The 16,407-nt window shown below is 44.6% G+C and overlaps 2 protein-coding genes across 2 annotated transcripts; one reads left to right on the forward strand and one right to left on the reverse strand.

Moving 5' to 3' along the window:
- Nucleotides 1-303: 303 nt before the first annotated feature.
- On the reverse strand, nt 304-8,566 carry srp68 (signal recognition particle 68). Its single transcript, XM_031564088.2, is given in 13 exon segments — nt 304-779; nt 1,045-1,097; nt 1,277-1,352; nt 1,443-1,572; nt 1,714-1,808; nt 2,752-2,905; nt 3,113-3,177; nt 3,291-3,389; nt 6,115-6,126; nt 6,128-6,184; nt 6,186-6,257; nt 7,868-7,950; nt 8,364-8,566. Coding segments are annotated over 13 exon segments (1,257 nt in total). The 5' UTR covers nt 8,497-8,566; the 3' UTR covers nt 304-551.
- A 1,784-nt stretch (nt 8,567-10,350) lies between these two features.
- Nucleotides 10,351-13,589, forward strand: LOC116219894 (septin-4-like). The gene is made up of 11 exons (XM_042703939.1): nt 10,351-10,374; nt 10,540-10,547; nt 10,705-10,887; nt 11,000-11,096; nt 11,235-11,321; nt 11,802-11,925; nt 12,144-12,278; nt 12,436-12,553; nt 12,725-12,826; nt 12,972-13,068; nt 13,403-13,589. Exons 3-11 carry the CDS (start codon nt 10,774-10,776, stop codon nt 13,552-13,554), a joined length of 1,026 nt encoding a protein of 341 aa, XP_042559873.1. The 5' UTR covers nt 10,351-10,374; nt 10,540-10,547; nt 10,705-10,773; the 3' UTR covers nt 13,555-13,589.
- Nucleotides 13,590-16,407: the final 2,818 nt, after the last annotated feature.

The raw sequence follows: 16,407 nt of genomic DNA on the forward strand, positions 1-16,407 counted from the left end.
AAGTGTTCATGTGAGCGATAAAATGCTTGATGATTGATTGATCGATCCTGCATGGAGATTCCCCATTTCCTTGAATTGACGATAACTGGCGACCAGCGTCGCTGTCGTACACGGACACCAAGATTAGGTACATGAAGGCGCTTCATAAGACTTAAGATTAAAAATAAAAAGAACTCAATCTTATAAGATAAATTAAGGAGGGGGGGGGGGGTTCTCTCAAGAGTGAGAGCGCGAGAAAGACAAGAAAGAAAGAAACAAATAGAGAGAAAAGCGAGAGAGGGCCTTTATATGCATGTGCGTATGTCTGCGCGTGTTTGTTTGTTTGTTTGTGTGTTTGTTTGTTTGTGTGTGAGGGAGGGAAGGAGGTGTCTGGGGATGCTGCGTGAGCAAATGAACACCAGGCACGGAAGTCTCTAGAATCTGAGGTGTGTGTGTGTGTGTGTGTGTGTGCGCCGGAGCAGCCAACACTCAAGAGACTGGAGGAAGCCGGTGCTCTGGGGACTCACGCAGCCCAGCGTCGGGGCCGACCAGCGGGAGGTCTGCGCCGGGATTTAGCTGCCGAAGCCGAAGATGCCCTTGATGTATCCGGTCAGGCCTCCCTTGCCCTTCTGTTCCACCTTGTCGTCCAGGGGCGGGAAGGCCACGTGGTTGAGCGCCAGGTCGAAGAACAGGGGCTTGCAGGGGATTGGCTGGAAGTCGGGGGGAAACTCCACCAGATTGGGCTGCTTGCCGACGAGGGTGGGATCCAGACGGAAGGCGTCCAATCGGTCGCAGAGGGGCTGCAGAGTATGAGGGATAATCGAAAGGGTCATAAATGAGAAAAAAAATAATAATATATAATATCATATAAGGCCACATGTAAGAAGAACCATTTGTAAAAACACACACACGCGCTAAAATACTTCAGGGTTGTCACCTTCACCCACTAAAACATGAAGCATGTTAGCGCGTGTGCATTTTATTGCTTTAATGTCAAAATCACTTAAAATGCTGCGTGTGGAATAATTCAACTGAATACGTAATGTTCTTGGCTCCCACTCCTACCTTGTTCTCTTTCACATTGGGCTGTATGGGTGTTTCCGCTACATCTTCTTTGTCTAAAATACAAACAAGCCCACAGATGCTGCGTCAGTACCTACCATACATAACACCTCACATGACCAGTTACGTGTGAGGTCTCAATGTCAGAGTGGAGACTGTTATTTAACCATGAGGTAATGTCTAGCACTAGGAAATTGAGAAACAAAATGGCTGAACCCAAAATGGTATAACCCACCCAAGATGGCTGCCGCCTGCAGCGAGTATTTCTCGGCATTAACCTCGGCGATAAGTTCTTGGACATCTGGAAGGTCCTGTGAAAATCCGAGAGACATCAGCACTGTTTGACAGAAACGTACAAACCTTCATATGAGTATTCCTAACAGGTGTTGAGATTGCTCTACCTTGAGGCTGTTGTTCAGGCTCTTGGCTTTGGACTGGACCTCTTGGGCGTACTTCAGAACTCGCTCATACAGAACCAGGGCCTCACTCCACTTCTTCACCAGCACATAGGACTGGGCGATGAAGAAACACCTGAAACAAAAGGACAGCAAAAATGACTTGAATAAAAAGCTACAAATGACAACCACGTCAGGAAATCTGGAGACCTGGGTGATGCAGACCGATTCCCAATGGCCATGACGGATGACACAACCCTCAGACATGCAGACATACCTGTAGGCCTTGTACACCAGGGTCTTCAGGGCCACCTCCTTCTGGAAGGTCTGATCCTCCTCCATTCCCTGAATGACGGACAACTCTGCCAGGCTCTACGGAGAGGAACAGCACCAGAGTCAATAAGCACAGACCAGACTCAACCTTGCCTTTCAGGTCCCATCAGCCATCAGCACAGTTCAAAGTTCATCTCTGCACTACTGTGACAAAGACCATAGCATCTTCTTGCTGTTCCTTGGGTCACGACACATCATGAAAAACTGCTTGCAGAACATTAGGAACTTGAGTGTAACAAATATTCTGAAATGTAATTGTGACAATTTGGAGATAAGTCTGGTAGGGGCCAAAGAACGGGCCCAATATTGCACAACTTCAAATGGATCAAAATGTTCTGAGAACACAAATGCTTGTACACTTTCTGTTACAGTTTATCTTACCTCAAAAGTCAGATACTATTCGACTGGCGGGAGCAAAACCACTGCTCTACATGAAGCAGCAAACCCTATAGTGCCATTTTCATGTGCGGTTGCCCGCAATAGCCCGTTTAATTTCATACCAATTGATTAAAATGGGCTTCTTGGAAGACATTCTAAAGTGACATTCTATTGTGATTCATACCAAGGACGGTCTCTAGGCCAGCCGGGTCAGATTCTTATGACATGCAACGCTCATGAGCATCACCACCACGTGTCTGTCCTGTCTGGAAAAAATCCTTTTGAAGCTCACACGTGGTGTCACACCGTGTACTCTTGCCTTAAGGCTGCTGTCAAAAGTCGATAAATCTGCCTTGTCTTGTCTAACTTCTCATGAGACAAAATCCTTACTAAGCTTCAATCTTCATCACTTTAAGGATTACTTAAACGGCCATTTTTCGTTTTTTTTACTACTACTATGACTACTGCTACTATTTCTACCACTGATGACTCCACAACCAGACCTCCTTCCCAAAAAGTGAAACATTTTTTAAATGAACAAGAGAAGAGGCAAACGCCACTCCTTGGACGGGGGCCGGGGGACACAGCGAGGCGAGGCTGGTACCTGCAGGATGATGTCGTAGAGGCGGATGAGGTCCTGGGGCCGGGGCCCCCTCTTGCTGTCGTCCATCTCCGGCTCCTTGAGCTTGGCCTGCAGCGTGTGGGCCATGCTCTCATTGCGCTTCACCACGGTCCACAGCTTGATGTAGGTCAGGTAGCTGTGGACAGGGCCGAACACCAAAGGGTTAGAGAGAATTTAGAGGTCAAAGGTCAGATAGGTGTTAGAGGTCAAGGGTTATAGAGGGTGGGCTGACGACAAGCTCTCAGGAGGACACACACACACACACACACACACACACACACACACACACACACACACACACACACGAGAAGCCATAAATCAGCACACCAGGGGCGTAACACACCTGTGCAGGAACTGCAGGTTAGAGACCTTCCCTCCCTCCGGTTCTGATCCCCTCTCTCTGGTTTTCTGGGGAGTAGCACAAACAAGCCTGTCATGTTAACACCACAGAGAGTTCATCTGAACAACACCGCTATAAGTAATATCCAGAGGCAAACAAATAAAAAGTGTCTTCTCCTTACCACGTCAATCCTGATTTCCTCTCGCACGGCCTGGATGGTGTCTCTGCACTCTGCCAGGAGAGTCTCATAAAGGCGCTCCTTAGTTTCTTCACTGGAAGCCTAACGGGCCGAAACACAAACAAACGCAAACGACAGACTTAGAATTAGACGGAAATGCAGAAACACTAAACAACAAACTGACGAGACATGTAGACCCTGAAGATCATATTATGAAAAAAAGGGGTTCAGACATTCCTGATCCATGTCTGAGGACAAGCAACACATCCGACAAAAACATAAATAAATAAATAAGCTAAACACAACTCTATTAGTATACACAATCCACAGATGCAGGACAGGTACAAGTGTATGTTGAACGGCCATTTTGACTTTATACAGTTTTGGAATGTTTATACAGGAGAGCCTCTGGTATGAACAGACAATGTGTAATAGTCTCACTCTATCCCTCTGGCTTAAGTTTGGTTTTATCTAGGATACGTGGGTGTACAAAAACCCACATTGTAATGAAAGATGTGTGACTGCTGGTGAATAGAAGCTATGCAACTGGGCAGGTTTCATATGCATACCTGAGGAAGCAGATATGCTACAGCTAAGTCATTGTGAGAACGTTTCATCAAACGTCAAAGAAAAGGCGTGCACTATTTTACTTCGAAAGCTCTTACAATCTTCATAGTCAAGCTACAAGCGTGCTACAAGCTAAACAACCAAGTGGCTTGTAGCAATTAAAAGAACAATATTGATAAACATTTTTAGGAGCCTTGATTTTAAGATAACATAGTTTGATGTATGGGGCCAACCTTTCAACCCTAAATATGAATGTTACAGGAATGCAAGACATTGCCTTGTGGCCATTTGCTACTGCCGTGTACAGGCAATTAACAGGGACACTTTGATGTCTGCCTCCAGTAGTCTTCTCTTAAGGATATCAGTCAAGTGTTACAAAAACAGAAACTACAAAAACCAGATTCCCCAAATATGCAGCACACCAGACAGACGCTGTGCAAAGCACCGTCATTAATGGGCTGTTTATGATGGCACGGCGAGACGGCCACACCGGGTATGTGCACTAGGCCTGGCCTTTTGGCACAGTCTCAACCAAGCCACCATGCTGGCAACACCTTGAATGACTGAGATGCACTGGTGGAACCAGCTCCCTTACAGAGAGTGACAAACAGATATGGGGGAAGGGAGGGGGGGGGTTAGGGAAACCAACTAGATAATCAAGGCATGGGCGAACCCAGGGTGACTACACTTGCAAATAGGGCTGTGGTATCACTGCAAACCGCTCCGAATACCGCGGCTAGTCAATTTTATAGCCCTGCAGCCCTACTTGTGAAGGAGTACATTAGCAAAGACACTACCACAAATAGCGAGGGGTGTCAGTCACAGTTCACATCAAGATACCGTAAGACCAGTAGCAATCTGTAGTAGCTACTAACAGGTTCAAAACGCACATAAAAAAAAAAACACTGTTTTAACACAATTTATTTTACCCTGCCATTGTTACAGTGTTACTATACTATTAGGATCAGGGCGACATACTGAGGAACGAAGGCTAACAGCGTACTGATACTGCACCACGCAACGCCACAAACATCCAGTCCAGCCAGAATGCGGAACTGGAATCTTCGTGCGTGGAGAGAGACAGGTCAGTCAGAGCTATGGGCTGTAATGACAACAGACCTCTAATTACGATAAAGATGCTCATTTGTATGGCTCCCAAGAGTTTATGGATTTCTAGACAGGCTGTGTACGGCCTTGTGGGGCTTGTGAGGGGGAGCACTGTGTCCGAGGCGTTGAGGCACCGGGCCTGATGGCAGGGCTGTCATGGGGGAGAATGCAGCCCGGATGTGAAGGAGCCGCATGCCACTGGCCTGAGCTGTCTGCCTGAGCTGCCTGCCTGCCTGCCTGCCTGCCTGCCTGCCTGAGCTGCCTGCCTGCCATGGGTGTGTCTGGGTGGGGAAGAGCAGAGGGCAGCCTGGGGTGGGGCAGCTTGCCTCTCATACTCTCATGTACCATACCCTCTCACTGACTCACTGTATGCGTGTGTTAGAGTGTGTGTGTGTGTGTGTGTGTGTGTGTGTGTGTGTGTGTGTGTGTGTGTGTGTGTGTGTGTGAGTGAGTGAGCGAGAGTGTGGGGCCCTGTATGGCAGAACAGCGCCATCTAGTGGGGAATTAGGGACTCATTATTAACACATCTACCATACCCAACTGTGAGGACTGTCTAGACAGGGCTGAAAAAAAAAAAGATCACGCTGAGAGAGTGAGAGATACGCCCAGGGTGTCTACCTGGCAAACAGGCAGGTGTATTAGCTGTAATTACTACTTGCGTGACAGTCTGTTTCTGAACAGGGCTGTGCAACATAAACACCTCGCATCTCCCAGCGAGTTCTACAAACACAACTTCAGAGCCCCACAGATTTGTGTTAAGCCATAATTTGTAGTTATGAAACTGGAGGGACTAGAATGCACCAGAAGGAAGGAAGGATTAGAATGACCTGTTTTGAAACTGTCATTTTATATTGGAAGATTAAAGGTGTAGCTTGCAATGTTGGCAGAAGTTTGACGTTTTGAAAACTGGACAGCCAAGCAGTACCCATACCCAATACCCTTTCTCCCTTTCGAAACATTAGCATAATCCCTTGGAACGGGCTAATCTCCGCTGAACCGATTTCAAAGGTGTGGTTGCAAAAAGATGCCTTATCAGGCTTCAGGCCATCTACTGCAGTATGTAAGGATTTTTAATCTCTCTTTATCAAGATTCTCAAAAGGAATATCGTCATCACGTGGACAGGCATCCACCGCTCTCCTGATGAAGACTCACCTGAGCAATGGCCCGCCTCGTTGTCTGCCAGTCCCAGGAGGAAGATGCGGGCCTTGTCGATCTTGACGGGCCACGGTGCGCCCGCGCCACTCCACCTCGCTCATGGTGGCGGCCTGCTTGGCCCTAGTTTGGGTGATCAAAGTCTGCCGCAGAAAACAGACAAAAGAACTATTCAAGCAAAAACATTTCAATGAATGACTACTTCTGATGATGATGATTGCTGTTCAAGGAAGTAATCTAGTCATTTTTGCAAGACTACCCAATGCGGAATGCTTAAAAGCCATATGTTACACACACCTTATCTTTTACACTGAGACTACGCAAGGATACAATTTCATCAATCATCAGATCATATCAAAAATCATCATCATATATAATTCAATAAGTGAGTGCATGATTATGATGTGATGGGAAACAAAGGAGTTATATCTGCATATTGGTGGTGTAAAGATCTTTGGTGTTTTTAAAGCCAAGACAGGCTCTCTGCTGGGACAGTCACTGATGTGTGTCTGTAATAAGGGCAGTCTCTGATGTGTGTGTGTGTGTCTGTAATAAGGGCAATCTCTGATGTCACTGACGTGTGTCTGTAATAAGGGCAGTCCCTGATGTCACTGATGTGTGTCTGTAATAAGGGCAGTCTGTGTGTCTGTAATAAGGGCAGTCTCTGATCTGGTCTGTAATAAGGGCAGTCTCTGATGTGTGTCTGTAATAAGGGCAGTCTCTGACGTGTGTCTGTAATAAGGGCAGTCTCTGACGTGTGTCTGTAATAAGGGCAGTCTCTGATGTGTGTCTGTAATAAGGGCAGTCTCTGATGTGTGTCTGTAATAAGGGCAGTCTCTGATGTGTGTCTGTAATAAGGGCAGTCTCTGATGTGTGTCTGTAATAAGGGCAGTCTCTGATGTGTGTCTGTAATAAAGGCAGTCTGTGTGTCTGTAATAAAGGCAGTCTGTGTGTCTGTAATAAAGGCAGTCTGTGTGTCTGTAATAAGGGCAGTCACTGATGTGTGTCTGTAATAAGGGCAGTCTCTGATGTCACTGATGTGTGTCTGTAATAAGGGCAGTCTCTGATGTCACTGATGTGTGTCTGTAATAAGGGCAGTCTCTGATGTGTGTCTGTAATAAGGGCAATCCCTGATGTCACTGATGTGTGTCTGTAATAAGGGCAGTCTCTGATGTGTGTCTGTAATAAGGGCAATCCCTGATGTGTGTGTGTGTGTGTGTGTGTAATAAGGGCAGTCTCTGATGTGTGTCTGTAATAAGGGCAATCCCTGATGTCACTGATGTGTGTCTGTAATAAGGGCAGTCTCTGATGTCACTGACGTGTGTCTGTAATAAGGGCAGTCTCTGATGTCACTGATGTGTGTCTGTAATAAGGGCAGTCTGTGTGTCTGTAATAAGGACAGTCTCTGATGTGTGTCTGTAATAAGGGCAGTCTCTGATGTGTGTCTGTAATAAAGGCAGTCTGTGTGTCTGTAATAAAGGCAGTCTCTGATGTGTGTCTGTAATAAGGGCAGTCTCTGATGTGTGTCTGTAATAAGGGCAGTCTCTGATGTCTGTCTGTAATAAGGGCAGTCTCTGATGTGTGTCTGTAATAAGGGCAGTCTCTGATGTGTGTCTGTAATAAGGGCAGTCTCTGATGTGTGTCTGTAATAAGGGCAGTCTCTGATGTGTGTCTGTAATAAGGGCAGTCTCTGATGTGTGTCTGTAATAAGGGCAGTCTCTGATGTGTGTCTGTAATAAGGGCAGTCTCTGACCTCCAGCTTCTCTGCCATCATGCCACCACTGCCTCCAGCACTCAGCCTCATCTGCATCAGGTCATTTATGGCATTCTGGTCACCTAGGAGACCGAGAGCGAGAGCGAAAGAGAGGTTATACAAGGACTAGAGTGACATCATAAATTAAAGAAGGGTTTCAACTGTGAGCTACTTGATTATTCAAGGCATGATTCTGACCTTGTTATTATATGTTTGGGGTTAGCTTAGGATCTAGGTTACAATAAAGAAGCACACATTTCTTAAGGAATCTTGCAAATCTACAGATGACTTTGTGATGCAAAACTCTACATCGAATGAAACGACATGGCCAGACATGCATGAGGGCACAAATGGGTCTGAATTTTTAAAAGACCTAAAACATTTCACTATGCTAGAATTTCCCTCAGAAAGCAAGACCCTGAAACAATGAAGTTGTGTTTGGGAAAGGTGTGTGGGTGGATGCGTGGGTGTGGGCATGAATAGCTCCAGCTCTCACCAATGTTGTATGCACAGTAGCGGAGGTTGGGCGAGATCTCCTCCACCCTCTGGTTGTAGAGCACCGCCTGCTCCTCAGTAAAAGCACTGGCCAGCTTCTCATAGATGGTTCTGCAGATTAACACCTTAGTCATTACTCATCACAAAAGCCAAACGCTTTCATGAATGGATACTTATCCTGGAACGAAGTGTACATGCCAGTAGGCTGAGCTCATCAAAACAAACACAGAATAACTACATGTGCATTCCCCTACAGGCCAGCTGCTCTCTAAAACACTTCTTGCAACACAGAACTTGGTAGCATGCAAGTAGTACCTATCTATTTATCTATCAACACACACACAATTCAATATAGTAACTAATGAAACTGAGTGCCAAGCATCCTCCCTGGACCTGGACGGACGGACGGACGCGCACACACACACACACACACACACACACACACACACACACACACACACACACACACACACACACACACACACACACACACACACACACACACACACACACACACACACACACACATCCTTGTATATGAAAATGTACTTGGCCAATAAACATGATTCTGATTCTGATATATGTTGAGGTATGCACGCTCTTGTTGTGTGGCTCCCCACAGGCAGCACAAATGCATACTTGTCAGTCCAGTCTGTCTTAAATTCGCGATTTTTGGAATCAACTTTTCTCTTTTTGTTGGGTTTAAAGCACGCCATGATTTTCGTTCGCTGAGAAAAAAATACCGTTCACATATCTATCTGCCGGCATTGTTGCCATTGACACACACAACCTGCGTGACCCACAGAGCTCGCGGCCAACATTGAGTAAGTGAGTGAGTTGTCATAGTGATGTTGTTATATTACAGCTCCTGATTGGACCTCTGGATTGGACACGGAAGATAGAAACCACATCGAGTAGGACAAAAATATATAGCGCGAAATCACGCACCAATGAAACCTCGCTTGATTATGATTAAATTAGAATTTTGATTTAGGCTTCGGTCCAAATTTGATTGCGTCTGGGTCCGGATCCGGACCGCGGTCCGCCTATTGAGTACCCCTGTGGTAAATCATTAATGTACATGCTAAACAGGATCGGCCCCAATACTGACCCCTGGGGTACACCAATATTATTACTGAGGAATGGAGAAAAGCTACTTCCAAAGTGTACACTTTGAGTCCTATCAGCCAAATATGACTTCATCCATTTTGTGGCTTCTGCTGAGAAATTAAAATACAATAATTTTGCTAATAGTGTCTGGTGATTCACGGTGTCAAAAGCCTTCTGAAGATCCAAGAAAACTGCACCAACTACCCCACCTCCATCCAATTTGGAATTAACACTAACTAGGAAGTAGCAGTTAGCTGTCTCCGTAGAGTGATTAGCGCGGAATCCAAACTGCATTGGGTGCAGACAGAGGGGTGTTCCCTAAGTTTAAGTGTGCTGTCAGCTGTTCTGCTACCCATTTTTCACACACCTTGGAAATCACTGATAGAATACTGATGGGCCTGTAGTTTGACACAATTGCTTTATCACTAGACTTAAAAATAGGGGACACCATTGCTTTTTTCCAGGAGCTTGAAAAAAGACTATTCCTAATGGAAAGGTTAATCAAGTGAGCAATGGGGCAAGCAAGGGGCTCCTTATGTGACTTCAAAAATGTGGTGTCCAAACCATATGCATCCTTGGCTTTTGAGTGTCTTAGGGAAGCTAGCATTTTGCTCACTGCTGATTCAGTTATTTCCCTCATTTTAAAAATGGGGATACTATCATCTATGAGGACAGTGGGTGTAGTTACCGGTGGGATGCATTAATAGCATCAAAGCTGGATCTGTTCTATAAAACAGGCCATTCATATGCCTGTGAAAGGAGTCTAAATTAACTTATGTAATATTAACATGAAATAAAATTCTGCAGCTACAATAGTCATTGCAAAGAAAATTGTCTCTAACAATTTTTTTCTCGTCACTGAATTTCTTTAGGCACTCAGACTGATGAACTTGATCTACAAGGTAGAGGAAATACACTAAAACTAGAATTTTCCTATGTGTTAGGGCATAATATTATACATCTTTGCCCCCTTTTTTGCTTTTATAGCCTACTGACCAAATTTGTATTCCTTTTCATGTTTCTCTGTTGTTATATCCACCACTGGTGGTAATTAAACCAATGTGCAGACTGTGAGGTAAGAAACATGATGATGAATAAAGGACTATTTTTAAGACAATGCAAAAAAAAAAACTCCAGAAAACAAGTTTTCTTATTGTGTAAAACATTCAGACACTATGATATTACTGAAATGTGTTCTGACCAGCGCTCATTTTATGTAATGTTATTACTAGTACTGCCTCACTGAAGATGGTTCTGAGTCAGAGGCTTCTCTCAGAGAGACTGAATATCCGCTTAATTACATGGACTCCAGGATTGCCACATTGGAGTCCTCAGACAGAAGACACTCTACCAGACCCGACTCAGCCAGACCCAAGAGCCCATGGGGTGTACACGATCCATATATATCCATGGAGGTTAGAAGCTGAAGTCCTCAAGTCCTGGCTTTCCAACAACATGTGCAGTAGCATCTTGAAGTGTTTTGAATCCCACCTACACGAGGCATAACTCTTTTCCTCTTTAACACAGGAGCTAGGGAAGTCCTTTGTGGGCTTTGCCTCGCTGCCTCACCAAATTCACAGGAAGAACGTGAAAAAAGGCTTCGATTTCACACTGATGGTAGTAGGTAAGGAAAAAAGCACATGTGTTATGGATGAAACAAGGCAGTGGCCCCATTCAGTGTTCCCCCTTCACTGTGTACTGTGTGGTGAAGATTAACATGGTGGACATGCACTCACTCTCTTGCGCTCGTTTGGTTCCTCAGGGGAATCTGGCCTAGGGAAGTCCACCCTGATCAACAGCCTGTTTCTCACAGGGCTGTACAGTGACAGGATTTTGCCCAACACCTCAGGTAGATCAGTTGGACTGCATGTTTTATCCATTGGAGGGCATATTAGATGCCATGTCTGCTTGTAATATGTACAGTGGGGAAAATAGTATTTGATCCCCTGCTGATTTCGCAAGTTTGCCCACTTGCAAAGAAATGTGCGATCTATAATTGTAATGGTAGGTGTATTTTAACAGTGGGAGACAGAATATCAACAGATACTTATTTGCCGCCATCAAATGCAAATCAATTCATAACTGTTATAAAATGCAGTTTTCTGGATGTTTTTGTTGATATTCTGTCTCTCACTGTTTAAATAGACCTACCACTACAATTATAGATCACACATTTCCTTGCAAGTGGGCAAACTTGCAAAATCAGCAGGGGGTCAAATACTTATTTCCCCCACTGTAACACTTAGTAGGTGGTCAGGTAGGCTTGCTTGGATACATATGATATCTCTGCATGAAAGCACTTGAACATGTAGTCTATCCCTTTGTACAGAGATGATGAAGAGAACAGTTGGTATAACTAGGAAGACAGTAGACATTGAGGAGAAGGGAGTCAGGCTGAAGCTCACCATTGTGGATACACCAGGCTTTGGGGATGCTTTGGACTGCACAGACAGGTGTTAAAGCTGCTGGAAGCAAAGAATAGGCAGTTCTTGCAAACTTCTGTCATGAACATGCCTGGTGTCAGAAGAGTGCCCTAGACAAAAAAAAACAAATTGCCTTACCAACAAGCTTGAAAATACAGGGCTAACATCTCTAAATCAGGTTTATTTTAAGGTCTACTTTGACATGAGACGTTATGTCCTTGAAGCTTAAGCCTGTCCTTCCTTTGTAGCTCTTATCCTATAGTGGACTACCTCCATCAGCAGATGGAACAATATCGTATGGATGAGGTGGGCATGCCTCGCACCCAGATCAAAGACAGCCGGGTACACTGTTGCCTCTACTTCATCTCCCCCTATGGTCACGGGTAGGAAAATGTCTATATCTTGTGTTGAGAACAGAATTAGGTTGTCAAGTAATTACAGAGGAAACACCAACTGCATTTCCAAGCACAGGTTTTGCTATGTTCGAGAGGGTTTATGTTATAGTTAAGCTTGATAGACAGTTCCTAATGTTTTTCCTAGTCTCAAACCCCTAGATGTAGCTTTTATGAAGGAGCTGCAGGCGAAGGTCAACATCGTTCCTGTTATTGGTAAAGCCGACTGCCTCACCAAGGCCGAGTTGCTACGTAAGAAAGAAAGGGTAAATGAAAATGTTTGGGGAAATTGTGTGCTGATTCCATATATGTATTCAATTGGTACAAAGTGGAACTTCCAACATTAATCTTAGACTACAATGATCAACTGAATAAATGCCCTCACTGTGTATCAATCTGGTTAGGTATGCGTTAAATGACATGATGCATTATTACAGATACGGAAGGAGATAGAGTTCCATAAAATAAAGATCTTCCAGTTTTCAGACTGTGACTCTGATGATGACATAGAGTGGACAAGGCAGGACCATGAGATGAAGGTCAGAAGTACTGCGTGTACCATTATAAGCCAAGTGCAGTAGTCTTGAATGCAGTTAACCCAACTACAGCACACGTTTGATTTCACAGAGTCAACATATATTTGAGTATGTGCTAACTTAGGAGGTTTTGCTATTGTGTGTACAGAATAGCATCCCTTTTGCTGTGGTTGGGAGTAATATGCAGCTGAGAGTGGATGGGAGGACTGTGAGAGTCCGGGCATACCCGTGGGGAGTGGTGGAAGGTATCCATCCTGTTTATCTTCACACCTCTTTAGACTCTTCAAGAGGGTTATGATGGATTATGTATTAATGATTTATTATATAGGTACAATATATTATGCAATATTAATATATATATGCAATTACTTATGAATGCATAGATTTTTGACAGTTTACTTGTAGCACTTGCTGAATTATCACATTTTTTTAGTTTTCCTTCTCCAGTGAATGTGCCTGTACTTGGGGTACTCAGTGTTTCAGCATTATATTTTATTAGTTTATTCAGCAGCCACATCAATGTCTTATATTGGTTCTATATGAACATTTAATAAATAATTTTCCTCTGTTTTTTGCAAGTCGAGAACCCTGACCACAGTGACCTGGTTCACTTGAGAACTATGCTGGTACGCACTCATATGCAGGACCTGAGAGAGAAGACCCATGACAACCTGTATGAGCAATTCCGCATCCGTCGCATGAATATGCGGAGTCCTAGCGCGGCATTCTAGGAAGCAAGCGCACAGAAGCTCACACATATACACAATACTTTCTATCGAGATGTGTGTGTAACTTGTGGTCTCACATTTTTTTTGGTTCGTTTAAAAGTACAACAACTTGGATAGATTACATCAATGCAATAAACTACAGTGAACAATTCACTAGTATTCTGCCTTAGGTTTCATTTTTCATATTGTGGAAGGTATTTGTAGTTAAGAGGTGTTTTCTGGTAACTATAGACGTGCATGACCTCAGAAAATCAAATGTGTGTATTGTGATTAAATATTAAATATGTGGATGTCATCTCATATCTACATCTGAAGATAATTATTTTATATCTAAATCTGGAGACCATGTTACTTCTGAAACGATAGCCTTACACCACCTTGTGGACAGATGTGATCATTACACCATCTTGTGCTCAAAAGCATGCCTTTTAAATACATTCTCCATAGTGTTACCTAAAATAGCCTCGATCCTTAAAGTTCATTCTAGAATGAGAAATAACTTAATAACTTACCTATATTTTTCCTTCAAAAAACACACTGACAAGATAACTTCCATTTTCCTTTTATTTTTATTTGAAGGTCCAAGCATGGCCTTCGGGTCAAGATTTAAACATACCACTTTAAACATACACTAAATCATGAAAATGTGCATTATCTAGTAAACAAATAATTATTGAGGAATGTAACAAATAAAAATGGTAAAGAGCGTGCAGCTGGTTAGCTGCACTCGAGATCACTTGGACTTTAGATACTTTTAGACTGCTGAAAAAAAAAAGCTTCAACCCTGCTGGAGGCAAAATAAAACAAATAGTACAAAGTATATAGTCATAAGATTTCCTTCTTCCTTCCTTTAAACACAAAATGACTGGTTTGTGCGCACACATGTGTGTGTGTGTGTGAGAGTGAGTGTGTGTGTGAGAGTGAGTGTGTGTGAGTGTGAGAGTGAGTGAGTGTTTTACTGAGGGAACGCGGGAGGCATGGGGTAGGGCACTATGGGCTGTGGGGGCTGCTGGGGGGCGCCTGTGGGGTGAAGGGGAATGGCGGGTGACTCATGCCGTTCTGGCCAGCCGCCTGGTTTCCGCCAAATGGCTGGGCCGGGAAGTTCTGGTTCTGGAAGGCGGCCACCGGGTTGCCGGCGCCGCTATAGCTGTTAGCCTGTCCGTTGTTGTAACCGTTGCTGTAGTTACCGGTGTTGGTGCTATCATATGTGTTGCCCCCGCCATAGCCACCATTCTGCGTCTTTGGACTTGATACGAGTTAACATGTGTAACCAGGAATTACCTCCTCTGTCTTCCGCCATCTGCAGGAGCTTGGGGTTGATGGCCTGGTTGGCCTCGCTCAGGACAGAGATGAGGTCGTTGGCCTGCCTCATATTGTTAGGCGTAAAGAACGTGTAGGCCGTGCCCGTCTTTTGACTGCTGGCAGTCCTGCCGATGCGGTGGATGTAGTCCTCGAATGAGTTAGGGTAGTCATAATTGATGACAAATTTCACATCTTTCACAGCTAACGGGAAAATAGAAAAGAAAAGAAAGAAAAAAAACGATACTTACACTGCCTTTTTTTTTTATTCAAAGGAAAAATAAAGAAATAAAATAATCAAATACAGGGTTACAAATAAACTGGGTTCGAATCCTTACCATTTTTAAGGAGTATGCATTCACTAGTCCTTTCCCAATGCAGCCAACTTTACCCACAAATTGTTAAGTGACATCCAGGTGCTTCTAAAGTATTGTGGGTGGAGCACTCAGTGATGTGAATCACAACTACTACACACATTTTACTTAATGTTTGGAGTGTCCTGAACATATTCCACCCCCTTTTATTGAGACACAATCCTTAGTTTCATCAGCAAAGTGTGATACGTGTCACATGGCCCTGCCATTGAAGATAATGCATTTTCGCCTGTGTGTAGGCCTATGTACAAAGTATTGTGGAGCACTCAGTGACGTAAATCACAACTACTTCACACATTTTACTTAGTGTTTGGAGTGTCCTGAACATATTCCACCCCCTTTTATTGAGACACAATATTTAGTTTCATCAGCAAAGTGTGATACGTGTCACACTCACGCTCGGCGTTCAACACCATCATTCCAGAAGTCCTCCTCACCAAACTGACCCAGCTCACTGTGCCTGCCTCCACCAGTGGATCACAAACTTCCTAATAGACAGGAAGCAGCAGGTGAGGCTGGGTGAAACAACATCCAGCACCCGGTCAGTCAGCACTGGTGCACCCCAGGGATGCGTGCTCTCCCCACTGCTCTTCTCCCTCTACACAAACGACTGCACCTCAGGAGACCCATCTGTTAAACTCCTAAAATTTGCAGACGACACATCAGTCATCAGCCTCATCCGTGATGATGATGAGTCTGCATATAGGCGGGAAGTTGAACAGCTGGTCCTGTGGTGCGGTCGCAACAACCTAGAGCTGAACACGCTTAAAACCGTGGAGATGACAGTGGACTTCAGGAGGAGCCCCCGAGCACTGCCCCCCCTAATCATACACAACAGTACTGTGTTGGCTGTGGAATCCTTCAGGTTTCTGGGATCCACAATCTCCGGGAACCTGAAGTGGGAACCCAACATCAACACCATCATCAAGAAGGCCCAGCAGAGGAAGTACAACCTGCCTCAGGAGCTGCTGATCATCTTCTACACTGCAGTCATAGAGTCTGTTCTGTGCACTTCAATCACTGTCTGGTTTGGATCGGCCACCAAACTGGATAAGAACAGACTCCAACGGACAGTCAGGTCTGCAGAAAAGATCATCGGTGCCAACCTACCCACCATCCAAGACCTGTACACCTTCAGAGTCAGGAAACGGGCAGGGAAAATCACTGCAGACCCCTCACACCC

The sequence above is a fragment of the Clupea harengus genome, chromosome 26, assembly GCF_900700415.2.
Source record: "Clupea harengus chromosome 26, Ch_v2.0.2, whole genome shotgun sequence".
Lineage (NCBI taxonomy): Eukaryota > Metazoa > Chordata > Actinopteri > Clupeiformes > Clupeidae > Clupea > Clupea harengus.

What these genes read in the sequence shown, in the direction of transcription:
- LOC116219894 (XM_042703939.1), top strand. Translation starts at nt 10,774, where the DNA reads ATGGACTCCAGGATTGCCACATTGGAGTCCTCAGACAGAAGACACTCT. An exon ending in ATCCATATATATCCATGGAG is followed by an intron (nt 10,888 to 10,999) that starts GTTAGAAGCTGA and finishes TCTTTAACACAG; the next exon opens with GAGCTAGGGAAGTCCTTTGT. An exon ending in TTTCACACTGATGGTAGTAG is followed by an intron (nt 11,097 to 11,234) that starts GTAAGGAAAAAA and finishes TTGGTTCCTCAG; the next exon opens with GGGAATCTGGCCTAGGGAAG.